This window comes from Pelobates fuscus, chromosome 13 (assembly GCF_036172605.1).
Source record: "Pelobates fuscus isolate aPelFus1 chromosome 13, aPelFus1.pri, whole genome shotgun sequence".
Lineage (NCBI taxonomy): Eukaryota > Metazoa > Chordata > Amphibia > Anura > Pelobatidae > Pelobates > Pelobates fuscus.
In genome coordinates this window covers 20790905-20809406 of record NC_086329.1, presented here as the reverse complement: position 1 = coordinate 20809406, position 18502 = coordinate 20790905, and the positions used below count along the sequence as shown (strand labels likewise).

Sequence of the window (18502 nt, the reverse complement as noted above, 5' to 3'; positions counted from 1 at the left end):
ACTTGCTGGGTGGCTTAATTTTTTTAGTGTGTGTGTGTGTGTGTGTGTGTGTGTGAAGTGTGTAGTTTGTGTATACTGTATGTGTGTAATGTGTATCTGTATGTCTGTGTATCTGCGTGCGTGTGTGTCAGTGGGGTGGGGGAGAAGGGTCAGCATTTTATACTTGGATCCAGGCAGCACAATGTCTTGGGCCGGCCCTGGCCATTGCCAATACCTGTATCGGAGGTTCACAAATGGTTTTGAACTGAGACACAGTTCTTCATAGAGAGAGCTTCATACTGCCAAATTGAGTTCTTGGTTGTAATTAATTACCAGATAAGAATCCCAGTTTTAAACGCCAATATTTAATTTAAAAAGGAAACCTGCTCATATTACATTTTGAGGTGACTTGAGTCGCACCAATTTGCCGTAGTACACTGGTTGACAACCACTGACCATAAATACTACTTTCAGTAACACATATTCTGGAGCCCTAATTTTGGCTGAATCATGAAGTTCTACAAGGATCAGGAATTGAAAGGGGACGATTCAAGATCTTCCACCCTTGTTATAAATAGTATTCACTGCTAGAACTCATCAGTCTCATGATGCCAAAAGCGATTTGTGAAACTGGAGCTATCAATTTATTGCTACTAGGGCTGTTCTGATGAGTTGGGTTATTCTTCATTTTTCAAATTCCTGCATGTGGGAAACTTGTATGACTTATGTTTTAAGCACAGCGTTTAGGGTGGGAGACGGTGGCTGAAGTGAAATGTGGATCACAAAGAAGTGACTGGTGAAGCAGTGATTTTATTATTATATCGATGGAATAAATGGACAGTTTGAAATTTAAAACATCCACAATAGCAGTATCTTCGCTCTAATGTGAGACAACGGATTTATTCTTAATCTACTTTCTTTCATAATTAATTGTATCCATTATTTTTGTGGCATATTACCTTACGCTTGTGTATTGGTATTACTGGGTGACCCAGCAAGGATATGAGGCTGATACCCACAGAGGACCTGTAATGTGTCAGAGGTCTTGTTGACTTGCATTCCTTGTCATAGAGTGTGAAGATGGGGGTCCTGAGATGCAAGGAGATCCCATACTGCCTTGTGAGCTGTAGTAGCGGTAATTCTCTGGACTCTCTGTAGACCTTGCTCCTTCAAAGATCCCACTTTGGTTGTACAGTATACTGGAGTTAGTCTTCGCTTCCCCTTCCTGGTACCAGGAGCTCAGTGATGTAACCGATAGCTGGGCAGAGCTGGCACTGCCTCCTGCTGCCACCTTAGGCGCAGGTGGAGGAGTCAAAGCCCTTACAGCATTGTGAAAGGATCTCAGCGCCCGCTGACTACGCTGTCTCTCCTGACGCTCCCTTCTCTCTTTACGTCGTAATTTCTCACGATGCTCTTTCACCATTTTCTTCCGTGAATCAACAAGGTCCCTGATGGGCAGAAAGGATCAGTCACTGGTAGAAGGAACTATGTGAATGGCTCAAATGGCAGGCAGAGGGACAAAAGAAGTTCAGGTAGGAATCATATCAGAAGATAACTAGGTGGGCAAAAAGATTGAGGAGAAAGCTCAGAAGGAATCTCACAGAAAAATAAATAAAATGACCATGAGATCCCACTCACTTTTCACTCAATACATGCAGTTTCCCGAGACATTAATTTAGAGTTTAGCAAGTACAAACCCTGATCCCAGCTCCCTACACAAAACCTTCTGGGACACCCATTATAACTTGAATTGCCAACGAGACCCTCACTAGACTTGCTCTACTATGGAGTCCATGGCCTGTTTAGAGGTTATATATCAGAAGGTTAAAGACAAATGTGTCACATGATATGCAATCACCATGGGAACCAAGGAGATGATCCTATTGATTGCAACACTTGCACTTCTTTGACACAGAGTTGCTCTTTACCCAGACCACCCCAATGCGTTTCATAGTATTTTACTATTGATAGCAGGCCTATAGGGAAATGAACTTGGACACCCTGCATTTCCACGTCCATGGTGACATGGTAAAGGCTCTATATTCAGCTCAGGGCTGATTAATCGGTTCTCTAATGTCCCGACAGAATTGGCTGACTGCTTCCATAACCTGGTCATGCTGGACTTTATTTCTTTACTTTTTTATTTTTATTTTTTAAGGCCCTAACCTTGTGCTACCTTTTCATACATTTCACATTTTCAGCTTGGGCAAAGATGCATATAGCTTCTGTGAGCCCTCCATGTGGTCTCTATTGCCTGCTAACTTTATTTTCCATATGCTTTCTTATTGCAGCTAAAGTTTAAAGTTGCAATGCATTAAGTGGAAAGGCTAATCACGTATCAGTACAGTTAGCTCATATTTGTGAAAAGCTACTAATTATTCAAAAAATATACGTACTTACTGCCTTTCTTACACGTTTTGCAGATATTAATTTTATCTGTTAATCTTCCTATGACTTGACGTTCAGCTATGTGTCATTGCACATTCATAGATATAAAACACAACAACACACCACTATGTGTGTATTTGTTCCACAAAAAGTAAAAAAACACAAACATACACCACTAAACTAGTTCAGTCCCCTTCAAATGAAAAGTAATATTGAATCTGCTACCTTCGGAGGGATCGTGCATAATATATTGAAACGCTTAAGAAGAGCATTCATCATTTGTTTTGGTGGCATTTTGAAAAAAAGTCAGATAGAGCTTTATTTTTATTCCCTAGAATTATACATAATGCAACATTTATTTCTGACATTGTAGTTGTGGAATACAGGATTAGGTCTCCTGATTCTCTCAGATTGTTTTGAAGAGGTGATTTTACTCACCTTTTCTCCCACGCCAAGCCAGTCCCGCCACAGCTGGCCCTTCTCCGTGGCCGAGATGACTAGTTTTTTTTTAATGATCTCAGCCAATCCACTGCTTTCCCATAAGAAAGTATTGGGCGGCTATTGCGCATTCATGGCAAAACACTGCGCTGCGCCAACCGGGATCTCATCACAGAGATGCACGGAATCAATGTATCTGTATGGAGAACGTTCAATGCCTCCATGCAGATGCTGAACTCCAGTGTTGCACACTATGCAGCATTGACATAGGAAGCATCTTTAGTGGCCGTCTGAGTGAGGTTTTCAAAAGTAGAGATTAACAATTATTAGCATTTTATTATTTATATAGCGCCAGCAAAATCCTGTAGCACTGTACAATGCGCTAAATCTCACCTCAAAAGTCTCTAAACCCTTGGGGGGGCTGGTGACAAGGGAGATCTAATCTGACAAGGATCCACTCAACTTAAATACCTGCAAAATGTTTGCTTAAAATTTTGAAGTCCTGATTCATGTATGTGCAGTGGCGCGGTTCGAACTTCGGTGGAACGCAAGGCCGCCCAGGTGTGTTTTTTTACCACTGTGCGCAGGTCTTAATTTTCATAGGCGCACTGCTCTTTATGTTTACCAGGATCAACACTCCGCATAAATTAGTTTTACATCTTCGCCCCGTAACCTCAAAGCAAGGAGCTGGGCAACTTAGCTCTCAACCCGAGGAGCTGTTGGGCTAAATTCCCCCTGCATCAACCCATGTGCCTCACCAGATTCTTATCTTCCGGTGACGCTCGTCCATCCTACAATGAGACAAGAAAGAAGTGAAGGGGATTGATTGGGGAGTACCTTTATACTGTAAGTAAGAGGGATCTTTTTTATCTGGATTATCTTTTGTAGATGCTTGTGCCATGAAGGAGTACAACACTACTTGTGACAAACTCCCCTTTTCAAGTGAGTTTGCCACGAGTTCCTGGAGGAGCCTGCTTGCTAGCCTCCTGCCCACGGACTATGGAACTTGTAAAATGTGATATAAAAGTCTCCATTCGTGTATTTGGACTCGAGAATCGAACAGCCGCACTAACCGGAGACGACCCTGGAGCTTGTTAAGCCTAATTGCATCTTTGTAGCAATTTCCACCTCAGTGTTCTAAGTGTTCGTCTGGGTGTCCGCAATTCCAATGGACAACCAGGAGGTGGCGGCCATCTTGTTCTGATGGCGTGCAGTGCCTGGGGGTTGCTAGAGCGAGTTCCCCCATCGGAGCCACGGCGACTGTGGGCAGAAGTGCTGCGATTTGTACCTCCAGCTAGGAAGCGGTCCTTGGCGGAGGTAACCAATCAGGGGTACAGGGAGCTCTGTTACACCACTGTACTGCCAGCATATGACAGGAAAAAAATATCCACATTTTGGTTCATAATAAGTTTTGCACAAATAGTGCAGATCCATGACAAAAATCATAAAAGTTAGATTTATTTACCCTGATATACCACCAATGCCTATGATTTCAATCAAGTTTTTCCAGTTACACGCAACTTTTTGTTTAGCAGGGGTAAATCAAAATTAATGGCTTTTCTCCCCCCCCCCCACAAAACTCACAGCTCTGTGTGGACAGTACTACTAAAACAATGCAAATTATATATGAGTTGGACAGATGGAGGCTGCTGAGTTGACAAACTGTGGCATTGTATATCCCCGCAACCTCCATTAGCATGTCTTGCACAGCATTGAGCATTCACAGAACTATGTCTATAGCTAAGTGATCAAGTGTCTCATCCCACCCCACTGCCACTTGCAAATACCGCTACATCAAACATATGCCTCTATTTAAAGGACCACTCTAGGCACCCAGACCACTTCAGCTTAATGAAGTGGTCTGGGTGCCAGGTCCAGCTAGGGTTAACCCATTTTTTTTATAAACATAGCAGTTTCAGAGAAACTGCTATGTTTATTAATGGGTTAAGCCTTCCCCCAAAGCCTCTAGTGGCTGTCTCATTGACAGCCGCTAGAGGCGCTTGCGTGATTCTCACTGTGAAAATCAGAGTGAGAGCACGCAAGCGTCCATAGGAAAGCATTGTAAATGCTTTCCTATGCGACCGGCTGAATGCGCGCGCAGCTCTTGCAGCGCGTGCGCATTCAGCCGACGGGGCGGAGAGGAGGAGGAGAGCTCCCCGCCCAGCGCTTGAAAAAGGTAAGTCTTACCCCTTTTCCCCTTTCCAGAGCCGGGCGGGAGGGGGACCCTGAGGGTGGGGGCACCTTTAGGGCCCTCTAGTGCCAGGAAAACGAGTATGTTTCCCTGGCACTATAGTGGTCCTTTAAGGGATACTACATACACACACTTTCCCCCTCCCCCCTTATTTTTCTTTTGCATTATTCACAAACCTTGCATTGTTGCTATGAATACTGTAATCTTGATGTGTGTTAAAGGGGCACTCTATGCAATATAACCACTTTAAAAGAAAATTGACCCCAACCCAGAAACTGCCCCATTAGCCGCACTGATAAAGCGTAAATTATATTTCTGCCTGGATGGCAGTGATAGGTTAGTCCAACCCCAAGCTCTTAGCCAATTATTGTTGTCTGAGACGGAATTGACATTGAGAATGTAAAAGTGTAAACACACTATGCGTTTGTGAAAGAACTTTGGCACAGGACCCAAATACTCTTTGCAACCATTATACTAATTCAGTAGAACGGTTACAAGACCATGTTATGTTTTTTTTTTTTAGAATAACATTAACCCTATCTTGCCATATCATTTGCATTATAAATGTAATTTTTTTTTTAATCTTTCATATGGCAATTTTATCAGCAATTTCAATGACACTTAGCAGTAATAATAATTGGGGGGGTTTTCCCACAGAGAAATGATAAATTTCAAGTAGAATTTCATAGAACTCGTTTTAAAAGGGGCACTGTATCACCAAAGCAACTCTTGCTTAATGGAGTAGTTTTTATGTATAGATAATGCCTCTGAAGTCTCACTGTTCAATTTGCTGCTAATTTAGAAGTTAAATCACTTTTGTTTCGGTTTATGCAGCCCTAACCACACCTCCCCTGGATGTGACAAACATAGTCTGCATGAAAACAAAAATCCAATGTTAACGTGCTTTACAAGTTTTTATCTCCTGCTCTGTAAATTGAACTTTAACATGAGGCTCCTGTAAATTCTAGCAAGCTATTAAAAGTGCAGGAGATAAGAAATTATAAATAAAACAGAATTTGCAATAAAGGAAGTATAAACATTAGAACTTCTTTGCAGGAAGTGTTTAGGAAGGCTGTGCAAGTCACATGCAGGGAGGTGGGACTAGGGTTGAATAAACAATGTGATTTAATGCCTAAATGGCAGAGAATTGAGCAGCAAGACTGTAAGAGCATTAACTATTCACAAAAACTGCTTCTTTAACTCCTTAAGGACACAACTTCTGGAATAAAAGGGAATCATGACGGAATATTTCCGTCATGTGTCCTTAAGGAGTTAAATGGACACTATAGTCTTGAAAACAGGTTTAGCTTAATGAAGCAGTTTTGGTGTATAGATCAAGCCTCTGAAGTTTCACTGCTCGATTCTCTACCATTTAGGAGTTATATCACTTTTGTTTCTGTTTATGCTGCCCTAACCACACCTTCTCTGACTGTGACCGACACAGCCTGCATGAAAACAAAATGGTTTTATTTTCAAACCGATGTTACTTACTTTAAAAGTTTTTATCTCCCGCTCTGTAAATTGAACTTTAATCACACACAGGAGGCTCATGCAGGGTCTAGCAAGCTATTAACAGAGCAGGAGATAGGAAATTATACATTAAGCAGAATTTGCATTAAAGAAAGTGTAAACATTAGATGACTCTTTACAGGAAGTGTTTAGCAAGGCTGTGTAAGTCACATGCAGGGAGGTGTGGCTAGGGTGCATAAACAAAGCAATTTAACTCCTAAATACCAGAGAATTGGGCAGTAAGACTGCAGGGGCATGATCTATACACCAAAACAGCTTCATTAGGATATAGTTGTTTTGGTGACCATAGTGTCCCTTTAAGACACATTTTTCTTTCTGCTACACCCATATACACAATATCCATCATGAAAGTGTTTTGGGAACTCACAGTAAGTGACATAAAATAGTAATCCAAGTCAAATTAGAGACATTACTTCGTATTCACTGACTTGCAAAGCCCATGTTTCTTTGGGACAAGTTTTCAGTCCCCAAATCTGAATTTTATGATCATGGCATACCATTTGCAAAGGTAGACACCACAGGCTATTCCACAAAGGGTTGAGAATCCTCCATCTTGCTATTTTTTGTCAGGTTTGCGTCCCAGTAACAATCTCTATACCATTATACTCAAACTCATCACTCTTAGACAAAAAGCCAGCTTAGGCCTCAAAAAGTCAGAACGAAAGTTTGCATGTTGATATTTTTTTTCTCTATAGACTTTACAGTCTGGTAGCTTTCGCACGACAAGCTGTTTAGGGAGCGTTGTGGAGGTTTCTTACGTGTTCAGGCAAAGATAAAAACAGGGGATATTCATTGGAATTTTTAAAGGAGATTTACCTTTGCAAGCAACTTATGTGTGATAATTTAGGATTTAGCAAATAGAAGGTGCGAATTGTGCTCCATCATTACCTGTAATCTACACTCCCAGTCTGTTCCTTATCCAGTGTCTGCAACAAAGCTTCCATTTGTGCCCCGTCCAAGGGAAGTCCTGCAAGCTGTACAAAAAAATAGTCAGGGAACAGTTTATGAACTGGTACAACTAATTCGACCCCTACATGACCATGTAAACGTACTGCAAAATATATATACCCCTAAATAATATTTCCAGAGTCGATACAGGTTATTATTGCTCACCTTGCGAGCTGACGGACATTTAAAGTTTTGAAAAAGTAATACAATTTCCACACAAATCCGGCATTAACTGAACATGCTTACAGCAATCACACTCCTATGACTTTCAGGCAGCCAGTCCAGTACATTACATAAGAATATTCACAGTTTCACCCCTCTGCCTTTAGCAGAGTTCCACATGTGGGGACTCACAGGGTCAGAGGGAGAGGTGCCATGAGGTAGCAATGTGACTAGAGTTTCCTTGTTTGCAGAAGATGGAGTGCGGTGACTGGTAGAGCTAAGTGATCAGTAATTTGTAATGCAATACCAATTATCGGTAAAATGCTGAATATCTGCGCAACCGATAATCAATCAATAGCATGTATTTATGGTTCTGCACAATTTAATTCTCCTCACACACACAGTACTGAAAGTAATAACTTATCACCAGAAAAAAATACAAAAAGGTACCTTAAGTATAAAACAGGGTTCACATCCAATTCCCCAATGTTCACACAGAGATTTTGATTTTATTTTTACATTTAATTTTGGTGGGGGTTTTTGGGGGGGTAGAGGGGGAATTAGCAGAATGAACCTCCAGCAGAGTATTTCCTGTAGTTCCTTTATTTCCTCGCAATATGGGGTTACATGACACCACTTTTTAAGTATATAAAGCAAATTGAAGATTATATTAGCTTTAGTGTACTAATAATCTTAATTTTAGTAATGACAGGAGGCGAATATTTGCATATCTTTCTTTACTGAAAACTCCAGCAGCATAGAAACAGTAACAACCAATCAGAGAAAAGATATGGTGCCCATAAAAGGCCCTGTCTATGACATCACTTCCTCTTTCTTTGAAGCGAAACAATAAGTAACAAAAAGAGACATAATCATATTACGTCAACAGTTCAACAACATATTAGAATATCCAACTCCAGAAGTTCCGTGATGCAGAGGTATGGAAGGTGAATCTTTGTCTCGATGAGAAGACGTTCACGCTGCAAGAAAAAGAAAAAGGTGAAAGGACTCTGGCGTGGTAGCTTGTCCGCATACAATAAGCATCAAGCATCTGATATACCCACGAACATTAGAGTGTGAAACATTTCAATATATATAATACTAAAGCAATGATATGTAAGAATCTATAAACACAACATAATTCAAGGTTCATGTCTAATATTCAACCTATACAAGACCCTCAAGATACGGGTCTAATAGCAAACATACAAACCATAACGTACTTACCTTCCTGAACATAAAGGGCATATTCTGTTCCACACGAGAAACATGGGAGGGATCCTATAGGGTGGGAAATATTCGCCTCCTGTCATTACTAAAATTAAGATTATTAGTACACTAAAGCTAATATAATCTTCAATTTTACCACATGACAGGAGGCTTCATATTTGCATTTTTAAAGCTTTGAATTGACCAATGTGAAGGAAGCGTGAGATGTTGTCAAAATAGAACGTCCTAAACGTACTTTCTCGCGCCCAGACCGCGCAGCGTATAATGCCGGCTAGGGGAGCGTCAGCCCGGAAAGGCTCGTGAGGCCGCCGCTCCCCTGACCGAGTGGGCTCCGAAACAAGGTTTGACGCCCGCGAAAGACAATAGCCAACGGACCCATCTGGTCAGTGTTGCGGTAGTCACCGGTCCATGAGGGTTCACGTAAGACGTCAGGAGGTGACCCGTCGAATGAGTTCGAAGGGGGATATTGATATCGGCTTACCCATTAGCGTTCTGACCACGCATAGTGTGGTGTCTGACACTGAAGACAAATCGGACTTAGTTCGTCTCGATATGGCAAAGGCAACCCCGTCTGGTGTGAGAGAGAAACCCTCCATATCGCAAGCCCTAACGTCTGCCACACATCTAAATGAGTCGAGGCATAATAAGAGGGCTAATTTGGCTGAAGGTTGTTTCGGTGACAAACAAGGATTGTCCGGTCATTCCCTAAGGGATCTCAGCACCACATCCACCTCGATAATTCGGCACCCCGTAGTAGTCGACAAAAACCAGTGAATATTGATCCACTGGCCTGCCCTGTACCGGAACGTGCGCCGCCGATATGGTGGGTCAGATCATGTGGAGGGATCGATATGACCGACCCACGAGACCCGGTGTGTCGGATAGTAAGGATCAGTGTGACAGGTGCGGTAAAGTGGTCGGAATCCCTTTCCACCCACCAATCACTCCAGGCCGACCAGGCAGAAATATAGCATTTCCTGGTGCCGGGAGCCTACGATTCCCATAGAGGGACTAGTTGATGCAATAGGTCGTGGACCGACCAGGAGCCCCTGAAACCGTCCAGGCCACTAGTGTCAGTAGTCCTTTCCTGACAAGGGAGTGAGCTTCCCCTTGCGGTCCCGTCGGAAGTAGAGGAAAGTCAGGGAATAGTAGAGGGTCTTCGCGAGACATCTCCAGGCGATCCGGGAGCCGCGGTTGATCTGCCCGAGGGGTGTCATGAGCAGGAGCGATATCTCGTGGGTACGTGTGTATCGAAGCACCCTTGCTATTGTGGAGAACGGCTGGGACACGCTTGTAGGGTACATCCACCGCTTCGCATCCGGAGGAAGAGCATAAGAGTGGCTGCGTACGTATCTCGCCATCAGCTGTTGCATGGCCCTGTAGAGTAGTGGGCCAGGGAATATCGCTTGTATGGAGGAGGAGAGGAGGAGAGGAATCCCGCAATCCGGCGAGTATCCTGAGAGGAATCGTATCCAACCTTAGAGCGTGTCTGACCTCTATCCTTATAGAGGCGATCTTTGCCCTAGACCGACGCGGAACGTGGTTCTCCAAGCTGATGTCGGAACCGAGGAATTGGCCCAACTCAGATGGAGAAGCGATCTTTGTTTGAGTACTACCAAATGTGTAAACCAGTCGTTATCGCTTAGGAGGTCTTGTAGAAGATGAATTTCCTCCATCTTGAAGTGTTTGTATACCACGTAGGAGTTCCATCGATGTAGCCTCCTGGCTTCTGCCTGACCAGGAAAACATTAGCTGAGGAAGCCTTCCCCTCCGGTGCATATTGGATTGCGCCCTTCTTGAAAAGGGGGTGCGGATTTCTTTGTCCATGAGGCATTCCAGTTCTGCCAGCATGCGTAATGGAGGCGAAAGAGAGTCTATGACATAGCCTTGTAGTGTCCGGAGAACCCCGGTGACTTTGGTAATCGTCTCCCAATTCCGTAAAACAGGGAGAGGCTGCCGGTCGTAAAATTGGAAACAGTTAGCTATGTAGGTCGACTCACTAGAAGAGAAGCGAGTAAGAAAAAATATATAAGGACTGTGTATACGATCTGGAACCTGTCGCCCAGAAGCGGCTGGCGGCTCGGTTCCGCTACCGACCAGTCCTCCCAAAAACATCTTTCCCCGTAGGGGAGTTTGAACAGATTTACGTGCTCCTTGAGTTCTGCCATGGACACTACGTCAAATAGTAGGCCTTGTGCTTTTGGGACGAATTCTTGTCGTTCCTAAGTCCCACAATGCGTTGTTGATGCGCACCAGAACAGAATTGTGTCTGTCGGCGCATAGTACGTCATCCATTGAGCCAGGCGTAACTACCACTTTGTCTGGTAGCAGTGGTCTGGGGTATTTGGCCTTGAGGCGTGCGCATACTTCCAGGGTTGCGCAGCCAATAGTGTTCATCCAGGAACGGTCCGACTTCGGTCACTCTGGTTTAGTGCCGCCATTGCTATCTCTGCCTCGGCCGCTGTCACAGAGTCAGGTTTCCCTAACGTACCTCGAGGAAGTGTCCTCCGTCAAGCGGTGTGGGGCAGAGCCCATAACAGAACCCTCTCCACTGAGGCCGCTACAGCGGCTTTGTCATTGCCCAGAAATCTTGGGAAGGTTGAGGGTGTCCACCATGACTCGTTCCCGTCCTGTTTGGAGACAGTGGTAGGCAGTGGGAGTAGTGTTTGAGGATCAGCACGTAGGGGTGCTAGACTCCTGGTAGAACTGGGGGTCACCCGGGTAAAATGGTTTGAATTGCCTGTTTAGCTTGTTTGAGAGTATGAATACCTGTGCCAAGTGTAGAGGGGTCACCCCTATTAGTTTAATCTGGCTACTGAGAGTCGCGGTGCAGGTGCGACTGACTGGTAGTGGTGTTTGGTCAGGTTAGCCGGGTCCACCACAAATGTACGCCAGAGCAGTATGTACGGTATTAAATTATACAGGCATATTATAGAGGCGCGTGGGGCCTGTCTCCATAATGCAACCGTAGGACCCACGTCTGTCCGGTTGGGGTCATTCCAGGTGGTATGCCATGGTAACCCAGAGGACACCCACATCAAAGGTAATGGTCTGTCAGCGACCTCGCATGCATATCTGGGGGGTCACCCCAGGTGGTGTGCCATGAAAAAGTACCCAGAGGACACCCACATTATAATTATTGGTACCTTGCAAGTATCGCATGCATATCTGGGGGTTACCCCAGGTGGTGTGCCCTGTAAAAATAACCCAGAGGACACCCACATTCAATATGTACACTAGGCCCCGTAAATATACATATATGTATCCCTGTAAAGGATACTACGCAGTACACTCAGTTTCCTTAGTGGTCCTGCCGTCAAACCGTATCCAGCATGGTACTGTTGTTTTAAAGTAAACTGACAGGCAGTGAGAGGGCTGTATATGCACGTATCCAGTGAAATCAGGGCTGTATGTGTTTATCTCTTGAAATTACAGGCCCTTGTGCATATCCTCGGGGTTCACCCCGGGTGGTGTGCCGTGGCAATCAGAGGACACCCACATCAATTGAAATGGGCCGTCGGCGCCCTTGCATGCATATCTGGGGGGTCACCCCAGGTGGTGTGCCATGAAAAAATACCCAGAGGACACCCACCTAAATTTTGCACCCTTGGGTACAGTAATGTAATATGACCCTGTGCCGGGTAATCAGTATAATATTCCCTTTGAAGGGTATAGTAGTATTTGATCCCCTGAGGGGGAATAACATTGCATCTGTCCCTGCAGGGACCAGCGAGGCAGTATGTCAGTTAAGGTATGTATATCATATATAGTACAGCCTTCATACCAAAGAGAACTCAATTGTGCCTGCATTGACTATCTTGTACCGAACAATATAAACAGGACCACCATCAGAATGTGATCATACCTACTGACCTTGCACGGGATGGAGAGTAATGTCTACCACAAACTTACATATGTACCTAATAAACTGGTACCTAGGTAAACTAGGACACTTATTAAACTAATTGATAAAATTTCAACATAGATAACGAATGTATTTACAAATATTTGATAAGAGGTCCTATATATATCCTGCTTTATTGCCAGTAAAAATACCTAGTTGGTTATGGGAACAGGTGATATATCTAAAAAATTGTTTCACTTAATCCCATGTAAACATTCTAATTAAAACCATTGTTTTTCACAGGTGCCCCTATTGGGGTTCGAACTTGCATATAGCTAGAATCTGTTTGCTTGCAGGCAAACAGCATTTCACCTAATGTCTGATTTCCTGAGACTGAGAAGAGAGGGGGGTGAGGGGGTCCCTGAGGGGGGGTCCCCCAACTCTTTTGTGGCGATCGGGTGATCACTTTAAATTGCTTGTATCCTATCCAGTAGGGGACACTGGTAACATGTATAATATATGGCCTTCGAATACAAATGTATAAAACTCCTCTTGCCTCACTGAGGCAGGTATACATAAAAAAGCGGAAAGTCAAACTTTTCCACCCTTAGGGGTAGACTGTAAAAATATATAGCTTTCCCCTGCGCCAGAATGCAAATGGCTAGGGGAGAGAGCGGGGAGTCACCCTGAGGGTAGTCCCCGGAATTGTGGCGGCGGTCGGGTGATTACCGAGCCGCCGTGATGGAAGATAGACGGCCGGTGCGGATCTCGCGATAACCGCGAGATCCAAGATGGCCGCCGGCCGCGTGGGGAAGGGGTTCCCGCTCGCGGCCACTAGCGAGACGCAGAAAAACGCGCGAACAAAAGGCAAACACAGTAATAGTAGAAAATAATAATAACCCCGGCTACCCTCCACCCGTCCCCACCAGCCCCTGTGTGGTAGCAGGCAGGTCCGCGTGGCGAGCGCACGGGAAGTCGCGCCGCCCGCGGATCACCTGGAAGGTGAGGAGAGATTATAAAACAAGATACAGGGACAGTTAAAGGCAGTGAGGGGAAAATCGGGTACAAGTAGACCGGGTATGAAGAGTAGTAAAACAAATTAAAACAAATTAAAACAGTACAGAATAAAGCATAACAGTAAGTAACCAAATGAAAGCATCAGGTAAAAAATACTCTGACCTGTTGATGGCTGGAGCAGCAGCAAAGAAAGAGGAAGTGATGTCATAGACAGGGCCTTTTATGGGCACCATATCTTTTCTCTGATTGGTTGTTACTGTTTCTATGCTGCTGGAGTTTTCAGTAAAGAAAGATATGCAAATATGAAGCCTCCTGTCATGTGGTAAAATTCAACAACTCAGTCGTGCACAGTAACCTCTACAAAATGGACCTTCTGTTCCTGAGGAGGTGTAACTACTACAGCACCTACCAATTAGCTAAATTGCAGGACTGGGCTGACAGACTCCTGCAAATTAACCCTCTCCTCAGGGATCAGCTTTTATACACCATTACAGGGGGCAATATTTAGACTTGTACAATTTGCACACCCATTTCTCACCAGTGGGGCATTTGGTTTACTTGTACTTGGGACATATTGGGGTTTATTCACTAAGCTCTGCCCTGAAGTAAATTTAAAAACAAATTTTTTTTCAGTTTCGCTTCAAAATTCACTATGATTCTGTGTTTCTAAAATTTGAATTATGGTAGCATACAATTTAAGGAAATATCTGTGTAATGACAAGAACATCATTCACTCTGCTTGTATGATTTCGTACACATTGCTTCAATCAAACTAATATTTAATTTCTCAACAGTTTCATAATGCATTATCTATTCAATAAAATTACTGAGTCATAATTTCACTAGGAAATCCCCTTTTTAATATTATTATATCATGAAAATAATGCTCACCAGTAGAGTGTAACTTGTTAAAGCTGATCTGGAATTCCATGAAACCCAAGTAGCAAAATCCCCATCAGGCATGTCAAACAGCCACTTCCTTCTCCATGCCCAGCGGAATGCTGGGTATCTCACACTTTGTTTGTTTGAATCTTAGATTCTGATTGGCTGCTAACTTCACAGGTTCTTTGCACTTGTTAATACCAGGGTAATTCACCAAAGTGTAAATTGTAATGAATTTAAAGTGAATTCAAAATGACATTTTCAAATTTTATAGCTTAGTTGGAAAAATTTCCCCAAGTCAGCTATTTTTATATAAAAAAAAATAATAATTTGCTTTGAATTCCCAACAATTCACATTATAGTGAATAACCCTCCATGCACCCCAATAGTCTAGATTTTCCTGTCTCACCGCAATACCCTTGTGTCCCGCTTTTGTAAACACTGAGGTACTGTCCCCAATAATCATAGCTTGTTGAGGACACTAGGATCCTGCAGGGAACACTGAAACAATACTTATACAATCAAAAGGGGGAAAAAAAACATTAAAAGTGTTTCTATTTGTTAGGAAACAAAATGAGGAAAAATAGAGATTATCTACTAAATACCGCTCACAATTGGTTAAAAGAAAGCACCACCATTCAAGGCCCTACGTCTACGATGACAAACACAGAAAAAGCTAAGAAACCCCACAGAGAAATTTAATAAATCTATTGCAGTTTGATACATAGGCAATCAATTTTATGTGTATGTATATGCACATAGAAGACCACAAAAATAAATTATTTTCTAATCTAATTTAAAAAAAATAATAATAATATAACTCCCCCTGGGGGAGTTACATTAGAATTATTATTATTTTTTTTAAATATGCTACCTTTCTAGCCCCCACAGCCCGTATCCTACCCAGCAAACACTCTCAGACACACACACACAGCATCCCTGCACACACACACTGCATACCTACATACACACACACACACACTGCACCCCTAGACACACACTGCATCCCTACATACACACACACACACACACACACACAATGCATGAGGGCATTCACACACAATGCATTCTTACATACACACATACTCACACAATATGCATCCCTTACACACACAGACACACACACACACAATGTATCTCTTACACACACAGAAACACACAACATGTCCTTTACACACACACACAGAAACACACAATGTATCCTGTGCACACACACACAGAAATAGACACTACTTACTTTACAGTAATGGGGAGAGAATGACACACATGGAGGGGCTGGGATGCAGAGGGAATGACACACATGGGGAGCTGTGATGGAGGGAATGATACACATGGAGAGCTGAGACAGAGGTAATGACACACATGGAGGGGCTGGGACAGAGGGAAAGACACATGAAGGGGCTGGGATGGAGGGAATGACACACATGGGGGTGCTGGGACTGAGGCAATAACACACATGGGGAGAAATGAAATGCATGGAGGGGCTGGGGGGGATGAGACGCGTGGGTGGCAAAGAGAGAGTATGAGACACATGGAGGCTTTGGGGGTAGATAAGACGCTTAGGGGGGCAGGACAATTTTCGCATCCAATCAATCTAGTTACGCCTCTGCCTGCGTGCAGATGGGAAGTGATCCCTTCCACTTCCTTTTCAGCCTCACACCCAGACCCTGGAGGAGCTGGGATTACACTGAGTTTTACACCTTCTATAACTGTTCCTGCAAGTCTGCTATTAAAGGAACTCTTTAGTGTTAGGAGTACAAAGATGCATTCCTAACACTAACGTGTTCCTCAGCCTAATGTTTTACATTGCAGGACTTCGGGGGACAGAGAAACTGCACCCAGACCACTTCAATGAGATGAAGTGGTCTGGGTGCCTATAGTGTCCCTTCAAGGCTGACTGGACTACAACAGACACTGGACAAGGCTCTTGGTACACTTCAGCTCAAAAAGGTACATTATAAGTGCTGAAAACCCTAATTGGTAATGCATAGCGTTAGGACGTCCAGCATCATTTAGGCAACCAAAAGTAGACAGCCACTAGAAGAGGAGATAACCCTAGCAGGTAATTATTGCAGTTTATAAAAACTGCAATAATAACATCCTTAGGATTATAGCTGATGGGACATTTACACAGACCACTTCAATGAGCTGAAGTGGTCTGGGTGTCTACAGTGTCCCTTAAAGGAGCTGTAGTATCAGGAGCTGAAGAGGCGCAGAGAGAATAGGATGGAGGCAACAGCGAGGCACAGGTAACTTAAACTTACCAATGTCTGCCCACCAGGCACCGGACCCCCAGTAGCGATGTCACAATCGGGGGTCTTTGCAAAGTATGCAGAGACCTCGGATGGTGACAGATCCGCTTTGAAGGAACACCAATATTAACCAAACACTGCTCTGACGATGCCCTACCAGAAGATTAATGAATTATATGGATATATCACACTGAGTGCTCTGATGTAGATTTAGGAACACTGAAAGAAACCAGACCTCTTCATCTCAATGAACTTATATGGGTTCAGTGGCTCTTCAGTTTTAACCCAAGCTCTGCCCCTTTCTATCTTTTAAAACCAAAGTAAAAGCCTTGGCAGCTGTCTGTCAGCATAGAAAAAGCATAGTGGGTGGAGGAATTATAGATACAATGGGGGTTTTGTGTGGTTCTAGGGTGAAATTGTACATTTGAAGTATTCACCATGGAAACAATGCAATATTTCTGCTGAACTTTGTCACAGAGTTACTCGTTATTCGTAACCCCCTAATATCTCATTATGTCGTCCTCTGAAGAAATGCGTGCCCTTGCAATGTCTGGACTGAATTAGATTGTGATGTTAAATCTTCAATAAACATCAAAAAGAAAATAATAAAGCATAGGTTATAGGTGATTTTATTCCATGGTGTAATTTCTATAAAAATGGCAGTTCCCTTATAGTACGAAAAAAACAAACATTGATCAGTGCAGAAAGGGTTCTAACTAGAAATTGGTAAAAGGAATTGATAGCTAGTGCTATCCATTTGTATGTTTGTAGGGCTGGTGAGAGGGCTTTTTGCAACATATAGGTGAAGATGAGTGAGGCCCTGAACGGTTGGGCCTAGCTCGGTGGCAATAGTATCCAGTAGCAGTCTTCTAAAAATGAACACCCTTCTCAATATAGCTCATCTCATTGGCCTGCAAAGCATCCCCTCCCTCCCTCCCTCCCAAAACTAGAAAACCTGATGTCTTTGCAAATAATCTGTTACTCCCAAACCAGAATAAATTTTACCCTTCTCTGCCTTATTCACATCACAACATTTAGGCAATTAACCCCATCCAAACCCCCTATTTGCATGCTTGTTTTTTTTTTTTTTTTAAGTATTTCCATTCATTATACCCTACATACATACAGAGAGACACTCACAGATAGAGGCACACACTCACACATACATTGCACTCAATTACATAGACTCAGAAATTCACAGATACACACACACACACAGATATATGCATAGAACAGATACATACACACACAGATATATACATAGAACAGATACATACACACACACAGATATATGCATAGAACAGATACATACACACACACAGATATATACATAGAACAGATAGATACATACATACATACACAGATATATACATAGAACAGATACATACACACACAGATATATACATAGAACAGATACATACACACACACAGATTTATACATAGAACAGATAGATACATACATACATACACAGATATATACATAGAACAGATACATACACACACACAGATTTATACATAGAACAGATACATACACACACAGATATATACATAGAACAGATACATACACACACACAGATATATACATAGAACAGATACATACACACACACAGATATATACATAGAACAGATACATACACACAC

The 18502-nt window shown here is 43.1% G+C and overlaps 1 protein-coding gene across 1 annotated transcript in view; it reads right to left on the bottom strand.

Annotated features, from left to right (window-relative positions):
• Positions 1-932: 932 nt before the first annotated feature.
• LRRC74A (leucine rich repeat containing 74A) overlaps positions 933-18502 on the bottom strand; it is a 34384-nt gene continuing 16814 nt past the window's right edge. The window contains exons 12-13 of the mRNA XM_063439641.1: positions 7415-7500; positions 933-1427 (exon numbers count right to left, since the gene is read on the bottom strand). Coding sequence (XP_063295711.1) covers positions 1016-1427; positions 7415-7500 — 498 coding nt within the window. The 3' untranslated portion in view covers positions 933-1015. The remainder of the gene's footprint in view (positions 1428-7414; positions 7501-18502) is intronic.